Here is a 22,086-nt window from a genome sequence, read left to right as displayed (position 1 = left end):
AAAGCTGGAAGAACGCTAACATTATACTCATTCATAAGAAGGGAGACGTTAAAGAATTGAAGACTTATAGACCCATCAGCTTGCCTTTAGTATTGTATAAAATATTCACCAAGATAATTTCCAATAGAATCACAGCAACACTTGACTTCAGCCAACCAAGAGAACAGGCTGGCTTCAGGAAGGGATATTCTACGATGGATCATATCCATGTCATAAATCAGGTAATAGAGAAATATGCGGAATACAATCAACCTCTCTATATGGCTTTCGTAGATTATGAAAAAGCATTTGATTCAGTAGAGATACCATCAGTCACAGAGGCATTGCGTAAAGAAGGAGTACAGGAGGCATACGTGAATATCTTGGTAAGTATCTACAAGGATTGCACAGCAACCTTGGTTCTCCACAAGAAAAGCAGAAAGATACCTATCAAGAAAGGGGTCAGACAAGGAGACAAAATCTCTCCAATGCTATTCACTGCATCCTTAGAAGTATTCAAGCTCTTAGGCTGGGAAGGCTTAGGAGTGAGGATTAACAGCGAATATCTCAGCAACCTTTGTTTTGCAGATGACATTGTCCTATTCAGCAACAATGGTGACGAATTACAGCAAATGATTGAGGACCTTAACCGGGAAAGTGTAAGAGTGGGTTTGAAGATTATTATGCAGAAGACAAAGATAATGGGCAATAGCCTGGCAAGGGAACAAGAATTCAGTATCGCCAGTCAGTCTCTAGAGTCTCTAAAGGAGTACGTTTATCTTGGTCAATTACTTACAGGGGACCCTGATCGTAAGAAAGAAATTTACAGAAGAATAAAATTGGGTTGGAGTACATACGGCAGGCATCACCAAATCCTGACTGGGGCTTACCACTGTCGTTGAAAAAAAAAGTGTACAATCATTGCGTTCTACCAGTGCTAACATATGGGGCAAAAATTTGGAGGTTAACAAAAAGCATGAGAACAAGTTAAGGACCACACAAAGAGCGATGGAACGAAAAATGTTAGGCCTAACATTAAGAGAGAGGAAGATAGCGGTGTGGTTCAGAGAACAAACGGCGATAGCCGATATTCTAGTTGACATTAAGCGGAATAAATGGGGCTGGGCAGGCCATGTAATGCATAGAATGGATAACCGGTGGACCATTAGAGTTACAGAATGGATACCAAGAGAAGGGAAGTGCAGTCGAGGATGGCAGAAAACTAGGTGGGGTGACGAAGTTAGCAAATTTGCAGACGCAAGTTGGATTCAGCTAGCGCAAGACAGGGGTAACTGGAGATCACAGGGAGAGGCCTTTGTCCTACCGGGGACATAAATGTAGGCTGATGATGATTTATGAAGGGCGATCCTGTGCCCATGACTCAGTCACCCTGGTCATGAAGAATGCCCAGCAGACGCATTCTTAAACTGGTGTCGAACCGTCTTTCTCCTCGCGTGATATCTCGTGCACGTGGCACATGCGAGCCAGGTCCAACCGGCTACTCGTGCCACGGTGATCGCTGCCTGTTGTTGCTGAACAACACCACGGTACGGCGCGCACAGTGTCCAATACGAAAGGCGCGCTACTTGAATGTGGCCAAGTTGTCGCTGAAATATGCAGGAGAGGAAATGCAGGGAGATTAACCATATGAATGTTTGGTTAACATCCTTGCAAATGAGCGAGCGCTTTTTCTTTTGGCAAAGGCGCAAACTCTGTGCACTCCCTTGAGTGCGTAATGTGTTATTTACTGCGTTAGTTATGGTTGAGACGCTCCAGGGTGAGATGGGACATATTCTAATTTCCACGCTAGTGGCATCAGAGTGCTGAAAGCCGCCGGGGTGCTATACTGTAAAGCATCTGCTTTTCACCGGTTCAAGATGTTGGGCTGCACTTGCATTATGCTGTGCTATATATGTGCCTTTACTTGAAATATGCAACGCCAATTTGCCCAAACCACTGCAAATGACAAGTACAATTTCAGTCCATTGCTCGCCTTTGCACCAGGCGAGCGGTGCAGCGAGTGCTGAAAGCACCCATAGTGGTGCGAGCCTACGCGCAGCTGACGTCATCGTGCGCAGCCTCTGGAACTACACCCAGGCACAGTCGGGCCTGGATCACGTATCGCTGAGCCAACAAGATCGCACGGTGGAAGCAGCAGCAAGTGCGTGCATGCACGGGCACAATTTTTTAGGCTGTTCTTTCACGTCTCCTTCAGATGCGGCATGTACTGTTGAAGGGGTCCTCAACTGCCCCTCGGGCTTGGTAATACAGTCCGCACTGCTGTGAACATCTCAGCCAAATTTTGCAGTTGTGTGCCGCGCGTGGAGCTTGCAAGCGGAGTGCTAAGTCACCTTTTTCTCAAGCATTCTCTTTTCAACAGAATCCTTCAATTTATCAGTCTTTATCTTTATCCTTATTAGTCTGAACTGATTTAGTGTTCCTTTTTAGTGACCTGTAAGTACAGCATGTTGTGCAACTTGGTGGCACTGTCCCACTTTTTATTTTGTGCAGTAACCAAATCTCCCCATTGTGGCCATAGGTGCTGCTAATGATGGCAGGATCATACTGACACAGTACGCTGGAAGCAATGAACGTTTTCAGAAGTCTGTGGTTTACCTTGGCAGGTGGGTTCGTCGGGCATTATCAGAGTAGTGGGTAGCATCCGGCTTTGGAGTTCCAGGAGAGTTCGCTACGCAGCACCTCCACCACTTGTTAACGAGTGTTTTTAATTACGCTTCTCAAGCGATGAACATGGGCAGAAAGACAACATTCCTAGCCCTAGGTGCCAGCAGCAACCAGAGCCCCGAGATTGTACGAGAGCGATTTTTGCCTATGGGGATGCCTGCGTCTTCACTACAAGTGTTATGTAATGAGGAATTCCAAACATACATTTGCTATTGTAATTAGGGTTAATTTTGAATGTTTCATTGGTTGGCATTGTAGGCATGAAGGGCAACACGTCTGTCTGCGTGGGTGTTACAGGATTGTTTGATTCAGCCTTTTGCAGTGACCTAGCAACATGTCTGTACTTTCAGGCAATGCAGATGACGAGGCACAGACAGAGATGGCTCTCGAAGGTGCTCTGGTGGGTGTGGCAGCTACGCCTTTTGAGGTGTTCTGCGAGCCCACCCAGACTGGTGGGCTTTCCTGCAGTGCTCAACTTCCACCGGCGGATGCTCTGATGGACGGTGGCACTGATGAGAACAGGTGACGAATCTGAAATGCTGACGTTTCAGCACAGCGATGTGCTACTACTGAGAAAGTAAGCAATAGCTCTTCTGAATTGCATGCAGCGAGTACTGCTGCTTCCAAATTCTTTGTACAAATTTGGGCTCATTCCACAATTTTACAAATGTTATGTTTTACTAAAAAATACATTTCGTTTCTAAACATTTTGAAGCTCTCGTAAGATGGAGCTGCACAATATCGCAAAAAAGTCCAAGCAAAAAGGAAATGGATGGTACCGTTAAACCTGGATATACCTTGCTAAAATTGGTCAATTTGCTTTGCTATATCGAAATTTTTATATTGAAATTCTATCTTTTATGCAAATCAGTACAGTCACCGATGGATTTTTCTTTCGCAGAAAAGACCACCAAGTTTTCTGAATTGGCCAATCGGGAAAAAAACATGGGAGGAGGAGATGAAAGATAGTGCCCTGTTGACGATACCTTCACATTGGTGGTATGATGCAAAGCCAGCCATGCTTTCTCGTCCACTCTGCCCGTCGGCTCAGCGTCGCTCGCAGTGGGACGACGCTATTCTGAAGAACGCCGGCAGCGGGGAGTGAATGAATGTCTTGTCTCCGAAACTCGAGACACACTGCCTCCAGCACTAAGCGTGTGAGATGTATCTGAGCTTCCCCAGTCTTTGCACACCTGGCAGATTGTCTCTCAAATGGGGCGTGCGAGCTGCATATGCGCTGAGCCACGCTGACAGCCTTGCACAACCATGGCTGCACTAGAAAAGGAGGCATGTGCCAACCTGCCTTGCCCTCCCCCCCGCGCCACTCTCGCACGCACTTCTGTTACCGTGAGCTCGCTCCCCTCCCCCCTTTTTCCCATGCTCGCACAGGAAGATGGCAGTCATAAAACCACCATGGTTCTTGGCTCATCCTTGTATGCTTTGACTGCGAGTGAAAGCGTGCAAGGATGAGCCGAGAACGATGGTGGTTCCTGCCATCTTCCTGACTGCCATCTTCCTGTGCGAGCGTGTTCAGTGGCAACCACACAGCCATTGTCATGCATTGGCTAGCATTTAGCCCTGGAATCAAAGCCTAAGCAATCCGTTTCAGCATTGGCATCTTTGGAGTGTGGGTGCGTCGTGGTGCATTGTAACTTGGCATCAAGAAAATGAATACTATCTTGTTCTGTACAAAGTATTACGAACGTATTATACAGCAGAACCCCATTGTTACATTTCGGGGTGCTGCGTTTTCTTGGCTGTTACGTCATTTTCGGCTGGTACCGGCATATCTCTCATAGAACCCAATGCATTGGCAACCCCGCTGTTTCCTCGCAACTGTGGGACCGTTCCCGCATCATGCGTTGCAAACTGACACCCTGCGCCAGCCCGAATGGCTATGTTGACTTTTCATGTCGCTTGGCTTGGTGGCTCGACGATGGGATTCGCCGCCCAAAGTGCCGGGCGTACACCTATCATGTATTTTCGGTTTCTGCCAGCAAAAACATGGCCCTTGAGATCTGTATTTGCCATCTAAACATGGTGTCTATGACGCGTTGTGGCCGTAAAATTGGTTTTGGCACATAGATGTTCCGTTTAAAGTCCAAAGATGACAACGCCGTCACCGCGCGCTGTATGCTGTATGTGCGAGTGAAAGCGTGCGAGGGGAGCCGACGAGCGCGGCTAAATCTTGCGCGCTGAAGAAAGAAAAGCGGGGAGGAAGCACGCCTTCTTCCGTTGTGCTCGAGGCACAACGGCGTGTTCGATGTGCGAGGGGGAGGGAGAGAGAGCGAGGGGGAGGGATAGAGGGCGGCATTGTACTCTGGCATCAACTGTGTACTGCGCAGTGGCGCGCGGTCACGTGGGCCGTATCTTGAAAGCGATCTGCGTTAGGGTAAGTCTAGGCAGTGTAGGTGCGTCGGCGGCTTGAAGCATGCTTGAAGCATGCACAAGCTTGAAGCTTGTGCATGCTGTGTGTTCTCGGCACTCATTTTGCGTTCAGGCAATAGACAACAGCACGAAGGTCACTTCGCTCGCTGCTGCAGCGGCGCTTCCTCACGCCAGCGTTTGACAGCTTGTGTCTGCGCTCATCAAGTCTGATGTGTTCATGTTTGCCTGTGGGCGCTGACACCATGCTTGTTAATATACTTAATAAGGGAATGTTTAGAAGTTTATACGGATGATAAAAATGCTTTCCTTACTTTGTATAGCTGTCTAGTAATTTGCTATTGCAATCGATTCTTCGGCTTTCGGGCGAAGTTACGACTTTTTTTTCACACGTAAGAATTAAACAATATTGTGTGCAGTTCAACACTACTCTCATTTCTAAAATTTTCCTGTTTCTCGGCTCTTGCATTTCCCGACTCTTACACTTTTTTACGGTCCCGTGAAAAACGTATCAATGGGGTTCTACTGTATAAGTCTTATGCGTTTATGTACTATGCGGACCAGCCACAGATGATTTAACTGGCGTTCACGTTATGGGGCAGTTAGTAAGGAAAGGCACACTCTCAGCTGAATCAATAAGTTGTAGGATTTTGCTCAGCATGTAGTTCATCGCGTTAGTTGTACATTCTAGCTCTCGCTTGTGCACCCTATTGGAAAATATGCATCGATTAATGGCAAACATTATGCGTGTGACATATAAAGTCTATTTCACACCTGCACCAAATCCGGTTACAAGGATGATAGTGCGGCATGCCGACAACCCACCTGCTTGCATTGATGAAACTTCTTGGTCACAAATATCTAATGGCAACCGTTATCACCCAAAATTTCGACCGCCGATACACTATTTTCTGCACGACCACACCACACAAAATCACGCTTTGCAGCCTCGGAACACAAGCCAAGAATGTAATGTTTTGGCTTTAGTCAACGTTGGGGGCCAAATGGTGGTTGTAAAAGTTGGCGGAAAACGCAAACGACCGAAGTTGCATTCGCGCCAACTTTGTTCAAGACTCAACTTGTGTAGATCAAGTCCGAAAATTGTTCAGTAACCATAACCATCATTTTGATCCAAAATGGGTTTAGCCTGAAAAGCATCGAGCGGCAACTGAAATACAGTAAAAGCTTCTTAATTAACACCTTGTTAATTTTTAATTTCGGATAATTTAAACCAACAGGCACAGGTTGGCTAAGCTCTATAGAACTGCATGTATCAAAGAGCTGTTAATTTGTCAAAAATTGGTTTCGCAATAGCTAACTTGAACTCTGCGCTGCCAAGGCTAGCTCCTGGCTCGGGCTGGTCAGTTTCCCAGCTAATCAACAGGTGGCACGACGTCCTTATGACCATTGTCATTGATCCATGTCTCAGTGCCACCTCCCTCGGATCTCATGTAACATTCGGTTTAATCAAACGATTAATCTGGCCGCCTCTTCTACATCCTCTCTTGATCTCCCCTGTGCGCTTCTTCCTTCTCTTTCAAGAGCGTTACACGGGCCTCCCCTCTGTCATCGACCCTCCTTCGTTGATATGGTACCACGTTGTTCACAGGTGATGTTTTCAATAACACCTTGTGGTCCACTGTAGCACAGTCTTCAAAATGCCTTCACAACCTTGGTAGGGTCCTGTAAAAAGAGCCTTTGATCCTTGCAGACCCCTCCAAACACGCACGTAATCTCCCACTTGTATGTCCGGAGATTTGACTGATTGTCGGCGGTCATAATTTTATTTCATTGCAGTCTTGTATATAGCACGTCGATCTTCAGACTTATTCGTTCTTGCAGCACCAAAAGATTCGTGATTCCCAACAGGTGGTCTGCGGGAAGCCATTCCAATTTGCCATGGTATGTAAAGTACGGTGTGCACTCTAAGCCAGCCGTGTGTGTGATTGTGGTGGTTCAGAGCAGCTTCAAGGCACATTTCCAACCGCCTGGAAATCCCGGGTAGAGCATGATGAACTGTTTGACATCCTGTATCGCTCTCTCGGCGATTCCATTTGCTTCTGGATGGTATGTTGCAGCGAAACGAAGCTCTATGTTCCTCTCATCAGCCCCAACGTTCAAGCGATCCCTTCTAAATGCTGGACCATTGTCAGCGATGATTACTTTGGCATGTTTGAACATATCTCAGTTAAGCAGCGAGATAGCGCTGTTGGAATCGTCTTTTTTGGGCTTGCATGCCACCATGCGTGTGCACTCATCAATGGCCAGTAGAAAAGCTGCGTAGTTCGTACTTCCTCCCCCTTTTTTCTGAGCTTCCCGAAGTCAAGGTGTACAGTCTGATCTAATGACTTTTCTCAGTGTTTTGGACAATTATTGCGCTTCCACGGGGCCTGAACTTTGCTTTGCAGAGCTGGCATTGATGTGCGGCACGTCTTCACATATTCCAAAATATCTTGTTTCATCGTCTTCCAGCGAAAACTCCGTTTAGTCTCCCAGTAGGTGCTCCAAAAACCGTCATGGCCACTGCATTCCGGAGATTCATGATACAGGCTTACAATTTTTTCTGCACTCTTAGGCATGTGTAGCCTACCATTTTTGAGAATCATCTCTTCTGTGCCGTCCAACAACATATGGGTGACATACTTGTCGTCACCTTGGTTCCTAATTAGCAGTCTTGACAAGGCGTCTGCATCTGGTAATTTTTTTCCTGGCTGTGAGTGACGTGGAAGGCAAACTGTTGTATTTCGCTCACCCACCTGGCCAATCTTCCATTGGGTTGCAAGATATTAAGAACGTATGTCAGTGCTTGGTTGTCGGTGAATAGGCTGAAGTGTTTGCCTTCCATGTACGTCTTGAAATAACGAAAGGCCATTACGACTGCCAATGCTTCTTTTTCTGTCGTTGGGTGGTTAACTTCTGCCTTGGTGAATGTGTATGAATAATAGCCTATCGCTTTGAGCTGTCTCTTCAAATGCTCACTATCGTCCCGCTGGATTACTACAGCGCCAGTACCATAATGGGAAGCGTCGGTGTTTAGCTCAAATGGCTTCGAGAAATCTGATATTGTCAACACGGGGCCAGATGATTTAATCTTTACAAGCTGCTGATACTTCTCTTCGCATTCATTAATCCACACAAATGGAGTCTTTTTTGTGTCAGCAACATTAGGCAATTTGGTCTTTACAGCGTAGTATTTTATAAAAGCCCTAAAATGTGGGAGCGAGACCCAGGAACACTCGAATAGAATGCAAATCGTATGGTTTTGTCAACTGGGAGATGCGCTTGATTGGACTCTTCTTTTGTGCTTTTTATTTCTACATCAAATATTCTCCCTAGGAAGAGAACCGTGTTCACTGTTCTTGAAGAATTCGCTCTTCAAGTTAATCTTTAGCCCAGCTTTGCTAAGTGCCTCTAGTACCCGGGATAGATGTGAGCATTGGTCACACGAGTCTTCGAGAAGAGAGAGAGAATAAACATCTTTAATGTATAAATGCAGCTTTGGAGAGGCGTCCTCATTCCAGGATGCCTTGAGCTCGGGCCGCGTCCTGGGCCCTCGCAATCAGCCGTTGCTGATCGTCGAGGTCGGAGCTGGCCAAAGGCTCTCTCCCAAAGCTCGTTGGTGTGGTAGGGGTTCGGAGGATTGAGTGGTGCCTCTCTGCAGCCCCCTACTATGTGCCTGAGGGACCCCGGGCTCTGCGCAGAAGCGGCATTGCGGAGAGAATTGTGTAGGGGCTATGAGGTGGTTTCTGGTTCGGTGGGGAAATGTGTTAACCTGTAGAGCTCGGAGGAATCGCTCCTGCTCTCTAGGTAGTGACTTGTGTGGGGGTGCATATGTTCTGCGGGTTAGCTTGTAGTGTTGTGTGATGTCTTGGTATGAGACTAGAGGGTGCATACGCTCCGGTTCAGATTCCTCGGCGTCGGCTCGGTGGGTCAAATCTCGAGCCACGGGGTTGGCGACCTCGTTGCCAGGAATGCCGTGATGAGCTGGCGCCCAGATGATTATGACTGATCTGGTTGGCGGCTTTTGATTAATTATCTTGAGCGTAGTGGCATGAATTCTTCCGCTAGCGAAGTTGCGGCACGCCTGTTGGGAGTCGGTAACTATGACTTCAACCTGTGTTTGGGCGAGCGCGAGGGCTATGGCCGCTTCCTCGGCTTGGAGGGGATGTATCCGGTAGCGAAATGCTGCTCCGATGTTTTTGTTGACCGATTACGGTGGCTGTTGTGGCTGCGCGTCTTGGGTAAGACCCCGCACCCGTGTAGGCTGTAGAGGGCAAAGTCCCGTATCGCTTGTGTATGGCCCGAGCCGGGCCTCCCTTCGCTGTGCGTGGTGCACTGGGTGCATGTTGCGAGGTAGGGGAGGTACGGTGATGTTGCTCAGGATGGTTTGGGGTAAGCTAACTGTCGGAGGCGGCGGATGGCTGAGAGGGTCAGAGAGCCCCAGGCGTAAGAGGATGGACCTCCCCGCTTCCGTAACAGCCAACCTTGTTCGCTGGCTGGATAAATATGCCTCGATCAGCTCCTCGGCCGTGTGGTGCACTCCTAGTAGTAGTAGGCGTTCTGTGGACCTACTGATCGGCAGGCCCCATCGCCTGCTTATATGCCTTTCTAATCATTGTGTTGATTTTTGTGAATTCCGTTGCGTTCAGTAGTGGTATGGAATAACGTAAGTTATTCGAGACACGACGAAGGCTTGGACAAGCCGAAGCGTGTCCGCCTCCCCCATGCCTCTTGTCTTGGTTGTTATTCGCCGGATCATGTGGGTAACTTGGGCTGTAGTATTCTTAAGCTTGTTAATTAATATTGTGTTGGTGCGATCCGACTGGAAAACCATTCCCAATATCTTTACGCTGTGAGACGGAACGATGGTGTGTCCCTCCAGTTGTATTTTGATAGTGGGCGAGTCGGATGCATGCTTCTTTCGCGGTGAGACCAGGAGTAGCTCTGACTTTGGGGGGCGCAGTTGAGGCCGCAAGACTTAGCATAGTCGCTCACCAGTCTGCTGCTTCTTGCAAGCGGCTCTCCATTGCCCCGATGGACCCCGTGGACGACCAGATGGTAATGTCGTCTGCATATAGGCCATGCCGGATCCCCGGGATGTTATCGAGGAGCGGCGGGAGGCCTATTAGGGCGATATTGAAAAGGAGAGGGGATAACCTGCGCCCTGTGGTGTGCCGCGCCCGCCGAGTAGAAAGGGGTCTGTGGCTTGGTCCCCGACCTTTAGAATGGCTTTTCTATCTGAGAGGAAATCTCTGATATAGGAATACGTCCTGGCCCCACAGCCCAGCGTGTTTAGCCTCTGTAAGATTGCTGTATGCTTGACGTTATCGAACGCCCCTTTAAGATCCAAGGCGAGGATAGCTGTGGGGAGTTGCGTGTCGCTGGTACAATCACCTCCTCTTTCAGCTGAAAGTAGGATGTCTTGAGTTGAGAGGTGTTGGACGGAATCCTATCATCGTTGTTGGAAGTTTCCCGAGTCCTCCAGGAAGGTTGTAGCCGGTGAGGACGATGTGCTCTAGGAGCTTCCTACACACGAAGCGAGGGAGATCGGTCGTAGGTTCTCAATGGCTGGGTGGCTTGCCTGGCTTCGGTATCAGACGAACCTCGGCCATTTTCCAGTCCTCGGGAAGTTTTCCTTCCCTCCATACTTGTTAAGGTGAGCGGTAAGCTCTAGTAGCGAGGGGTTGTCAAGATTGACAAGTGCCTTATTGGGATTTGGTCATTCCCGGGGCTGTGTGGCGTCTCAAGCCCTTTATCGCCGCTGTTACTTCATGTAAATGAATGTCCTCATCTAGGAGCTCATTTGGTGTGCCGGTGTAGGGTGGCAGAGGCTGCGATGGCTGTGGGGGAAGTACTGGGCTTTGAGAGTCAAAAGGAGGTCCGCCTCGTTTCCTGGAAATTGGTGGATTACTCGGGCCATATTGTGGTGGGATTCCGTTTTGCTGCTGGCCGGGTTGATTAAATACCTCAATAACTTCCACGTCTTGGAAGTACTCAGTCTTCCTCTCAAGCTGTCGCAGAGGGATAGCCAATTTTCGCGGCAGAGTGTGTTAGCGTATTCCGCAGCCTCTTGTGTGAGTATTGCGATTCGCCTCTTGAGCTTGCGATTTCTCTTTGCCTTTTCCAACGCTTCAGCAGGCTACGCCGGGCTTCCCATGTGGAGCAAGCGAGCGTCGATGCTTGGAGTGGTGGTGGACGTTTCAAGTATTTTAGTATGCGCCTTCACATCCTGGTGGAGCTGAGTGATCCAGTCCTTAATTGACTGAAGCTGTAGGCTTTGTTCGTTTGTAGCTCTTTCTTCTCTTATCTCCCGCAGCTTGGTCCAATCCGTGAGGCGAGCAGTGCCTATCCTGGCTTTGTTTTCGAGGCCATGGAGAGTGGTGGCTAGCAGCGCGTGGTCGCTGCCTAGGTACTCCGCCAGATTGGTCCAGCAAGCTTGGGGGATATTTCTGGTGAGGGTTAAGTCGGGGTTCGTGTCTCTTGTAACACTTGTGCCGAGCCTCGTGCTACTCCTTGGATCGTTGACGAGTGTGAGGTCCATGTCCTCAATAACTTTGTGAAGCAGGTTTCCTCTGGGGTTGGTGTACGTATAACTCCAGAGGGGGTGGGCTGCATTGAAATCGCCCACTATTAGAAGCGGATGGTTGCCTGCTGCGTGCGTGGCTTGCTCCAAAACCTGTTTGAGGACCGATGGCGTGCTTTTCGGCGCGACAGTAGGCGTTTAGAACGAACATGGGACCCTTCTTCTTTGTTGCCTGCGGGATAATTTCGAGCAGAATGGCAAGCGGTTCGGATTGTTGGAGATGGTGTTGAACGGCCACTAGCTTCTTACTGACCAGGGTGTGAAGGCTGTCACCCGTATCGGTGCCATACGTGACGTATCCGGGTAGGCGGACGTGTGTGTTCGTCTCTTGCAGTGCGATGATTTCAGGTGGTCTTGTCGATGTGGCGATGTATTGCATCAGCGATCCATGCTTGTTCTTGTAGCCCCAATTCCACTGCCACACCGTGGTTTCGCCGGGGGAGCCCCCGCGCTTACTGCATATGTTGAGGAGGAGCCATCTTGGTTATTAAGGGGTGGTGATGCGTGCACCAGTGGGGTTCTGGTGAGCCTAGAGAATCTGGCAAATCTGGTAGGGCCTGATGAGCTGCTTTCTTGGGGCGCCGGCTTTGACGAGCTTCCAGTGCTAGTATGCGTTCCTCTAGTCTCATGATGCGTTCCGCCATCTCAGTGTTGAGTGTTGTTGTTGAGTTGCGAATTGTTGTTGTTGTGCAGCTGACTGTTGTATAGCTGTGAGTTGTTGTTGCATGGTAGCTTGTAGGGATGTCTGAAGGTTCTGAATGGCCTTTGCTACTATCTCCTCTACCTTCTGAGGAGTGGCATATTGGACGGGAATGACTCCCTGTGGTGTCTTCGAATAAATGATGTCATTCACATACACGTTGCAGAAGATCCCGGTAAATTGGCTAAGCATGCTGTTCATGATCTTCTGAAACCATGCACTAGAATTTTTCCAACCGAAAAGCAATCGGTTGTATTCAAAAATATCGAAAGGAGTAACAAACGCCGCGAATGTATTGTAGTCTTCTTGCAGCGGAATCTGCCAATACCCTTTGCAAAGGTCGATGCGGGAAAATCGTGTACATCTGCCTGTCTTGTCAATATCGTCAATTCCTGGCATCGGGTATGGGAATAAATCAGTCTGACGGTTTACAAGTCTGTCATCAGTGCACATCCTGAAAGTGCCATCATCTTTGGGCACAATTGTAATCGGAGATGCAAAGGTAGATGTTGATGGTCGAATAATTTCAGCATCAAGCGAGCCTTGTAACTCTTCATTTATCCATTTATTTTTTTCGTACGACATCTCAAAGGGCTTTCTTTTAACAGGTGTCATGTCGTTGAGATTGAATGGAACCTCACTTACTTTTGCTGCAGGAGGCTAAACTCCGATGCATATCAGCTCCGGAAACTGTGTCGGTAGATTCTAACTCTCTCTGACCAGTTTGAGACGTGTTTTAGAGTCTGCACACAGATCAACTGACATGTCTCAATCCGAGTGCCAACGAGTTCATCGTGCCATGAGATGTTAATCTTTAATTTCTTCATGTCAGGGCGTGCCAGTATAAAATTGAATGTCATGAACAAGCTGTGCTTCTACAGTTGTTTTGCTTGTTTTAAATTCCACGCACACGCATGCCCACTTGTCTAGCACTCGAGAACTTCCATCGTAACTGTGTACTTTGACAAATTTGCCACTGAATATTTGATCTTGCGGAATCATTAGCGAAATAACTATGTTAACTGATGCTCCAGTGTCAAATAATGCTTCAGTCAAGTTTCCATTGATGCTGATCTGTGCGTACAGTAGGCCTGCTGCAGACATTGCCAAGTAGACGCTTTCTTTCGGTGTTTTCAAAGAGAATGAAAAATCCGGGCTTACCAGCTCTTTTACTTGTTTCGGGTATGGAGTCCTCTCTTTGGCTGAGTCAATTTCAGCGTAATTTACTATAGTGCTTTGGCCATAGGATGCCTAGTCATCCGGGGATTTGATGGTAGAGCTTCGGCTACTGATGTTCTCTTGGTCATTGGTTAGTATAAAAGGTCGTTGGGAACGTCTTTCAGTGACTGTAGAAGTTCATCCAATGTGGCAGGTTGTCTTATCATGATCAAACGCTGATAATTCTTTGTCATTCTCAGAATAACCAGTGGCATGATTGACGATTCCCGCAGGTCGGGTCGGCTCGTTGCAGAAGCAAACATTTCTCATAGAAGTAGTCAATGATCGATCCTTCTCGGTGCTTGAATGCAATGGCCTTTCCCCAGCATTCTATTGGATTCAAAGCGAAGTCTCGTAGAAAGGTAGCTCACCATTCAACCCGTGGTACATCTGTGTTGATGGGTACGCACAACTCGAACCACTTTTTTGCCTTTCCTAAAAGGAAATGGTGCATATTATAGATGGGATCAGTCCGTGGTCCAATTGTTTGCGAACGTGCATATTCAAAAGGTGAAGCCATGTTGACGGGCTTAACGACGTACCATTAAAAGGTTCTGGCTTGATAAGTGCTTTCACCGCCTGCTTTGTTATTTGGACTGTTGATGACAATATGAACAAAAGCTCTTGCTGGCGCTGTGCTTGCTGTTCCTGATTTTTCAAAAGGTGTTGTATGAGATGAACGGCAGCTTGAGTGTTGTTTTTAAGCTATGGTTTCGCTACTTGAACTGTCAATCGAGTGTTGGAAGTCAGTCACACGCATATGCACTCTGACTGAGCCAATGGATTCGAGATTCTCAAGTAATGAATTGTCTCCATCGGCTAAGAAGGCCAAGAAGTCCAGTGTGCTGACCTTTTCAGGTAACTCGACGGCGTTGTCTCCATCTTCCTGGTAGTTTCTCACCAGTAGACGACCATCTTCATGTCGGGTGATGTTGAATGACACCCACATGGTTCAAAACTGTGACTGTGCCAAAAATGTAACATTCCAGTTAGTCAAACATGATTAATCTGGTCGCCTCTTCTACCTCTTCTCTTGGTCTCCTCTGTGCATTTCTTCCTTCTCTTTCACGAGCGTTACATCTCCATTGCTGCTTTTGTGCGCTGAAACAGATTAAAGGAGCTGGAATCATGCCATGGCTGCCATGTCTCGCATTGAATTTCATAAATGGTTAGCAACATTGACAGTGCAGCATGCGGCCGATGAGGCATCCGACCGCATCGGGCAACTCGCTAGTCGCAAAGGTCAAGCAGGCGAGATAAGCTGTTCACGTTTGTGCTGTTTTTTTATAGTCTTCGTTGTATCAATGCCCCGTTGTGTGTGTTACGTTTCTGTCGTGGCGACCAGACCTACACTGTGTGCATGCCACCATGTCTTCGTCACGTGGCAAATACCGGGGACTAGTGGACCTGAAGAGAACAATCGTGTTCCTGTTCAGGCACAAACCTCAGATCTCTTAACAGCAACTTGAGATCGTGTGGCCGGAGATACCTCTTGTGCTTTCTAGTGGCATACTCGCGGATGATGCCAGTGATCCATTAGAGGGCGCGGTGGTACCTCCAGCCACGCGCTAATATACTGAGGTGTGTACAGGAAATGTTGGCCGGCATGGACGTCATAGACAACCTAAGTGCCGACAGCTGTGCTGTGGTCGGGCTACCACCACAGACGATAACATGATCGCTCATGTAGTCAGCGATGACCCCGCGTGTAGTGCGAGATGATGATGATGCTTCGGTTGCAGCCATCGTTATCGCTGGTGATGGATAGACTGCATCAAATCGTACCCGGCTGTTCTCTAGTTTTGAAGAGGGTGGAAGATGCTTTCCGACACATTCGAGCTCTTGAAAATAAGCTTACAGTGATCTCATTAAGAGAGACCTTGCTTCAGAAACAAATTTTCTTATGGTTGGACAAATGTTTATGAAACTTTCACAGCCTATGTATCCTGATGTGCCGATTTCAAATATGCAATCTTTCGAGTGCGATATATAGTCTTTAAGATATCAAACATTTCATGTCTTGTTAAGAGCAAGATGTTTTCTAAACTGTGACAGTAACAAATCAACATACCACAATAACGTGCAATAAAGCCTGCATGAAGTAAAACAAAAGTGGATGTCCTAAGCCCATTTGAACCAAAGTTATAGTACGTCAAACTTTCACAAGTGATATCCCTGCTTGACATTAAACATTCAAGTTGTCTTAATAAATTTTCCCTATTACTAACAATAATAAATTTAGTCCTATTCATTCTACATTAGTTTACCAACCCGACAAAAAATAATTATAGTAATAGCTTAACTAGAAGCCAAATATCTCTCCTCCAAAACTGCTAATGCACCAAAATAGGCATATTGAGAAAATGAGGAAAAAGTTTTACGAGTTGTTTATTAGCAGAAACATAGTGCAAACCTCACAGAAGTCACTCAAAATGCCCCAGGTGCATAATCAAGATGCATTGAGTCCTTGTGCCTCTGACCCTCTTTTGCCGAGTCCTTCTGAAGCTGCATGCCTCTTGCTGGAGATGGCATTAAAAACGTATGTCCTTCTCTCTTGCCTCTTAGAGCCAGTGTTCGTCACATTCACGCTTTTCTCGTAGAATTGATGCTGCAGCATGCTGGTTTTCTGTGTTGAAATGCAACACAGCTTCTACAACGGCTGCTTGAACTGCAAAAAGGGAAGTGTGCTGCTCCTTGGAGACTAAACTCCAGATGACTGAATGCAAATTTTCACTCAAGTTTTGGGTTTTCCCCCTTTGACATCTTTGCCACGGCTCCAGGCAGACAGGTGCTGGTGAACAGGCAATAATGCCTCTGCAACATCTCGGGCCAGCTGTACTTATGCTTTGGGTCAGCTGCACCTTTAGCTTTTACGGCATTGTGCCGGCACCGCGACTGCTCGCCAGTTGAGCACAAGCTGTGGTTTGAGCACTGGTCCGTGGATGTACTGATGCGATGGAACGTAGCCATCACTGCGTGCTGCATTGCATCCACATCCCTTCGTGTGACTTTAATGCACACACCATAGTATGCGGTCAATCTGGTGATGAGGTCAGCAGTGAGTTGCCCCTTCCCTCAAGACTGAGCCCTTCAGTTTTCTTTTGCACCAAATTTCTTAGAGCCGTCCCCATTTGCTTTTGAACGTGGTTGGTGCAATCTTATTTTTGCACATCAATAAAGCCATAAACTTTAGCATCCTTTATAGCATTGTACGTTCTATCACCGTCACACAATACTGTTGTATAGGGGAGATTGCACCGCTCAAGGGACCTTTCAAAAGAATGAGGCCTGCTTCCACCTCCATTTGCCCAGATTTCCTGCTGGTGTTCTTTTGGCACCGATGAGTTTCCATTGCTCATGATACTCATCACCAGGCTTTGGGCTGACCTAGTAGCCCAAACAAAAATTTGATAGGACTAAGTAGTCTAAAACATAACGAGTATAGTTCAACAGCTCCGACGCCAATGTGCGAAGAATGACCTCGTGTCATTCAGCTACCATCAAAGCACTGCTACATTACCCCTTTGTCCGAAGCATAAGTCCTCGTAGAGCGATGACACTTCTCGTGCGCACTGTCGCATAACATCTTTGACCGCTTGTGCGTTAGCGGGCTCCAGCTTTTTCTTCAGATGCTACTGAAATGACTTATTGTGCATTGCTCGACGGCAAAGCCCTATTGCAGAAAATATTTGTTCGTGGCAGTTTGGCTATTTCCAGTCGAAAGCATCGCACATCCTGCGAACATATTTACTTCAAGGGGTTTGGACCTTTACGTTTGATCCACTCGACGCGAGCTCCACGCATCCACGATCTCACCGCAGTTGTCGCACGTCACGTACAGTTTCACTGCCACATTATATTTATGATTGCCACAGGCTAGCTTAGCTTTTCCTCGGCACAAGTGGCAACGCATAACTCGGAAGTAATCATGGTCGATTATAGTGTACGGGGCTGCAGGTTCCATTACTTCAGTTGCGGGTTCCATTGCCGCTGAAGTTATCAATCTTCGGCGCAGTCGCTGGCGTTGATGCAAGCCTTTGAAGCGTTACTTTCTCCAGTGCACGCACTACCTGCACTCTCTCCTTGTCCACGAGCGCAGAATTCCTTCTCGCACGACCAGCGTCGGCAGTGCAAGCGTTATCGCACTTGAGTGGAGCTGGTGAACCGCCATGGTGTGGTCAGAGGTGCCCCGTGAACGGCACTTTGCCCCGTGTTTGTCACATTTTGTCATGCTTCTGCCAGATGCGAACTCGCATCTTTCGATCATAATGGGAGAAATATGTGGTATTTTGGAACCAAATTTTAGTTGCGGAAACACGTCTGGAACGCGAAAATTAAGATTGAAAATTAGAATTTTGCACCGATTTTCGGTCTGAAGAGCCGGGTCCACCATTAAGAAAACAAAGACAACCATGGCGGATTTATTTCATAAATAAAAGGTGATGCTTCCAGTGGTGATCCCACTCCTTTCATCAAATATGGTATTTTGTTTATCACCTTCATTAGTTTAATTTCGTTTAACTCAAATTGATTGAGTGAACCTGTGAGATTCGAATTAACTAGCTTTTACTGTATTGGTCGCCGTTTTACATTGACTTTATGGCTCCTGTGGTGGAGCTGTTGGTGCCGTTTGGCGTTGCTTGATGTGCCGCCACCAAAAATTTAAAATGGCAGTTAAGGAAGTCACCCGAAATTGTCACAATTTAAGACCTAAATAAGTATGGAAGGGAGGATACACAGAACTTGCACTACAATTTACAATTTGGAAACTTGGCTTTGCTACTTTAGGTTTTGAGGAGAGGTTGGCAAAATATCAAAGGAAAAATTATTTTTTTCTGGTTGACTAAGTCAATTCTCTGGCCAGCAGAAAGAGGGGGACTACACTAATCTATCGCAATGCTGAAATGCTCAATTTCTATGGTACGCACGATTATCGCAGCTAGCGATATGTCGAACAGGGGAATTTGGCCTTGGGTTTGTCTGAAAGACAGTGTGTGGGTACAAGAAATTTTCTTCGAAACAACCATTGTGTGATTTTTGCAGTTAAAATTTACAGGAATTTTTCTATTCAAATACACGTGACTTAGCCGGGCACAACCTAGCAGTTCGAATTATCCATCAATTTTAATTCAGCAATTTTGAATTACCAGGATTTGCCTGTAATTGGGTGTGCCACATACATTGCAAGATAGTCTCAGCTCCTATTTTTTTCTAGGGTAATTTCTGGTGTTTGCTTTTCTTGTTTTGTGCTGTTGTGAATTCTTTAAAATTATGATTGCTTACAAAGCGTGGTTTCCCCTGTGTTTCAGGCGGCCCGCAGATTTTGTCCCACCAGAGTCTCCAGTGTGGACAGAGCCACTTCAGCAGAGGGTGCCATTCACCGAACTGGTTGGTCATTGCTTGTTCCGTCTAGATTAGTTATTCAACAGCTCATAGCCACTGCCGGTACACTTATTATCCGTCCCAGTGTTTGTCAGAGGAGTTGACTTTCGGAAATTGGCTTAACATAACACTTTACAGCCTTGCCGTGTGTTCCGTGCTTCTACGCCATTGCCGACAGCGGAGAACCTTTTAAATGAAACAAAAACCGCACTGATCAGCAGAAAGCTCGATAACGAACGTCAAAGCAGCTAGGCCTAATGAAATCGCAGATCGACTACAGTTGCCGGCAAATTGGCATACCGAGAGCACTGGTTCGCGGCTATGAGATAATAAAAATGGCCGTGCCATTTCGGACCTGCGGTCACGGCAAGAAGTCAGACAAATCGAATGATGGATTTTGGTGTCCGAAATTTCACACTTCCTTATACATTCGCTCAAAAGATATGAGGTGGGGCCATAAAGGCCCCACCTCATATCGGGCATTTCCAAAAAACTATCATTGACTGTACGTAGGGCTGAAATGTGATGAGCTTCTCCTTGAAGCTGCTAGGGTTATTTTGGCATACCGAAAGTCAATCGTTGGAGGCTGATTTTGAACCACGTCATAAATCACGCGACCCAGCCCTGCTGGCCTTGAACTAGGTTCCATGTGACACCTCGAGCATTCGTGACCTCCTTTGCCTTTGCCTGTATTATCTCTTTGTTACGGGTCCACACTTCTGTTTGGCCTGATGAAGTTGGCCACGTATTTTTCCATCTCGTGGTGTCAACTTTTCAGTAGTCCGGCGAACGCCATCCGCTTCGCTTCGCAGTTGAAAATCTTGTTTCGTTGTTTCTCTGCTATCGGCGCACATTCTTTTCGTCTGCGCCGAACCCGTGCTTGAAGGTTCGATGTTTTCTCTGCTTGCCAAAAGACCTTTCTTTTAAAGGTTGCAGTGTAGTGGCATAGCTTGGTGTGTGCCATTGCACCTCGAGCATGGGCTTTTCACGAGGTTACTGTGGCTAGGACTAGATCACAGTGCAACGCTTTCAGACACAGTCGCTTGGAATGAGATGCTTCGAGAAAACAAAATATCACATGCTAATTTGTCTGCTGGAAGTCAGGCTATGAGGTGGTCTTAAAGGGTCCCTGAGACAGATCATACTAATTTTCCAGACGCGTAGGGTACTGCTACAGTAAAATTCGCACAACTATTTGTGTGAAGCGTCTCATATTAGGAGACCTACGGACGATTACAAGTTACCCACCTCCCTAGCTATGCTTTTTTCCTCAACTCGTTTGCCGAGTGATTGGGGCTAAGCTCTGCCTTCACTGCCTCTACTTCATGATATAATGTCGTGTTATCTACTGGTTTTCTTGGGGCCAGCGTGCAAAGCCTCTCCAACCTCTCTGCCAGCCGCCAGGCACTCGATCCCAAGCGTGAGCTTTGAAGTGGCGTGTGTTGTGAGCATTCTGTCGCAGTGCCGAGCGCGTCCGGTATTCCGGTAACCACAGTCGAGCTGGGCATTTTGACGGATGGGTGGAAGCATACACTAAAGCCTTTCCATACTATTGCTGTGATGATGGAGCTTTAGTCAGCGCAGATGTGAGCCGGTGAGCGGCCTGATCGGTCTAAAGCTGGTCTGCATGGTCCCAGCTACCTAATGGCACAGAGCTTAACCAGCCAAAGAAATAGCTAATAATGCTGTAACCAAGTATAAAACATTTTGAACATCTAGAAAAAACGTGTTCACGATTACGCTCCTTCCAAAAATTTACACCAGCAGCAAAGTAGAATACACTTGATTATACTGCTATATTAGTTCTGTGTTTGGTAGAGCTCTCTGCCACCAGGTGGCTGCACCTTCCAGGCCATTCACATTTGCGCCTCCTCTCATCCGTAAGACGCCTTGCGCAGTCAGCTTGTGCTTGCGTTTACCCGAATACCGGACACGTGAATCACTACTGTACTGTATAGTAATCTTTCGACATGAAGTGACGGCAGCAAACGTGTAGATGCCGGTGCCGATCGGATATCCACAGCCAGCGCTGCAGCCACTTCGCTTGCATGTTTGCCTTGCAGAGGGACACGATGTGGCAGCTTGACATGTCGCCGATTGCTACGTTTGCAGCCCACAACAAGAGAGTGAACCATGGGCTTGCAAAAGACAGATTGAGACCAACACAGACCGCGCAGCTCGTTTGAACAAGGAGCACCTTGTAACACAAGCAGATGACACTTGCTGTGTGCCGGAAGTGCTCTCAAGAGTGTAGTGATACACTGCCCTTGTTCATTCTCTTTGTGCTACTTTCTTTTTATGGAAACAAATCAACTAACCTTGCAACTATTACAAACAACATTTGTTCACCAGTCGAAAAATTATCGCTGACGTGCCCTAGGCAGCCAATCGGATAACTCGCCCTACTGACATATGGTGAAATTGCGTCGAATGGTCAGGGTGGCTTAAAATTCATCTGAGTTGTGCGCGGTGATCAGTAGCGATGTGCCTTTTTAAGACCTTGTAATAAATTACATGCTTTACGCAGAGCACTTATATGCATCAATTAATGATCAGAAGGACTTATCCTAACGACTCAGTACCTTTGTACAAAATCTAAATCGTTTCAGTGTCCTTTTAAGTACCTGGTGGTTGCAGCTAAACTACATCCTCAAACCTAAGCCGACCCCCTTCTGTCGTAAGTTATTTTTTCAAGGTGGGATGCAGGGATTTATTTATGAGAAAAGTAAAAAAAAAAGATAACTTTTTCGGAAGTTGAAGATTCACAGACTGGGAACCCTTTTGTATAATGTCTCCAAATATTTTTGCAGAAAACTGCCTATAAGTATGACACAACTCTTACATCAAGTCTGGCAGCCAGAATTTTATGCAAATCGTTGAAAAAAATCTCATTTTCAAGTGCACGTACCTCTGCAACCACGCTACGCAGCCCAGCCATCTTGCAGTCATTAAAAAGCACGCTCCGCCGCCTCTCCTTCCCCGCAGCACCTTTCTCGTGGAGGGAGAAGGAAATGCACAAAAAAAGTTTAAAAGTCCTACGCTCATGTTCCGGCCCCCATTGGCCGCCTCTGTCACCTAAGCTATCAAACTCCTCATTGGCCGTAGCTAGGGTACCCCCCTCCTTCACGTGTTGGCGACTGCTCTTCGCTATCCC

The 22,086-nt window shown here is 47.1% G+C and overlaps 1 protein-coding gene across 1 annotated transcript in view; it reads left to right on the top strand.

Annotated features, from left to right (window-relative positions):
* The first annotated feature begins 1,737 nt into the window (after positions 1-1,737).
* LOC125941788 (mitotic checkpoint serine/threonine-protein kinase bub-1-like) overlaps positions 1,738-22,086 on the top strand; it is a 93,817-nt gene continuing 73,468 nt past the window's right edge. Inside the window, exons 1-3 of the mRNA XM_049659634.1 lie at positions 1,738-1,756; positions 2,039-2,140; positions 3,015-3,116. Coding sequence (XP_049515591.1) covers positions 1,738-1,756; positions 2,039-2,140; positions 3,015-3,116 — 223 coding nt within the window. The remainder of the gene's footprint in view (positions 1,757-2,038; positions 2,141-3,014; positions 3,117-22,086) is intronic.

The sequence above is a fragment of the Dermacentor silvarum genome, unplaced genomic scaffold (genome assembly GCF_013339745.2).
Source record: "Dermacentor silvarum isolate Dsil-2018 unplaced genomic scaffold, BIME_Dsil_1.4 Seq312, whole genome shotgun sequence".
NCBI classification, from domain to species: Eukaryota; Metazoa; Arthropoda; class Arachnida; order Ixodida; family Ixodidae; genus Dermacentor; species Dermacentor silvarum.
Note: the sequence above shows the minus strand (reverse complement) of the source record. Positions and strands in the feature narration are given on the sequence as shown.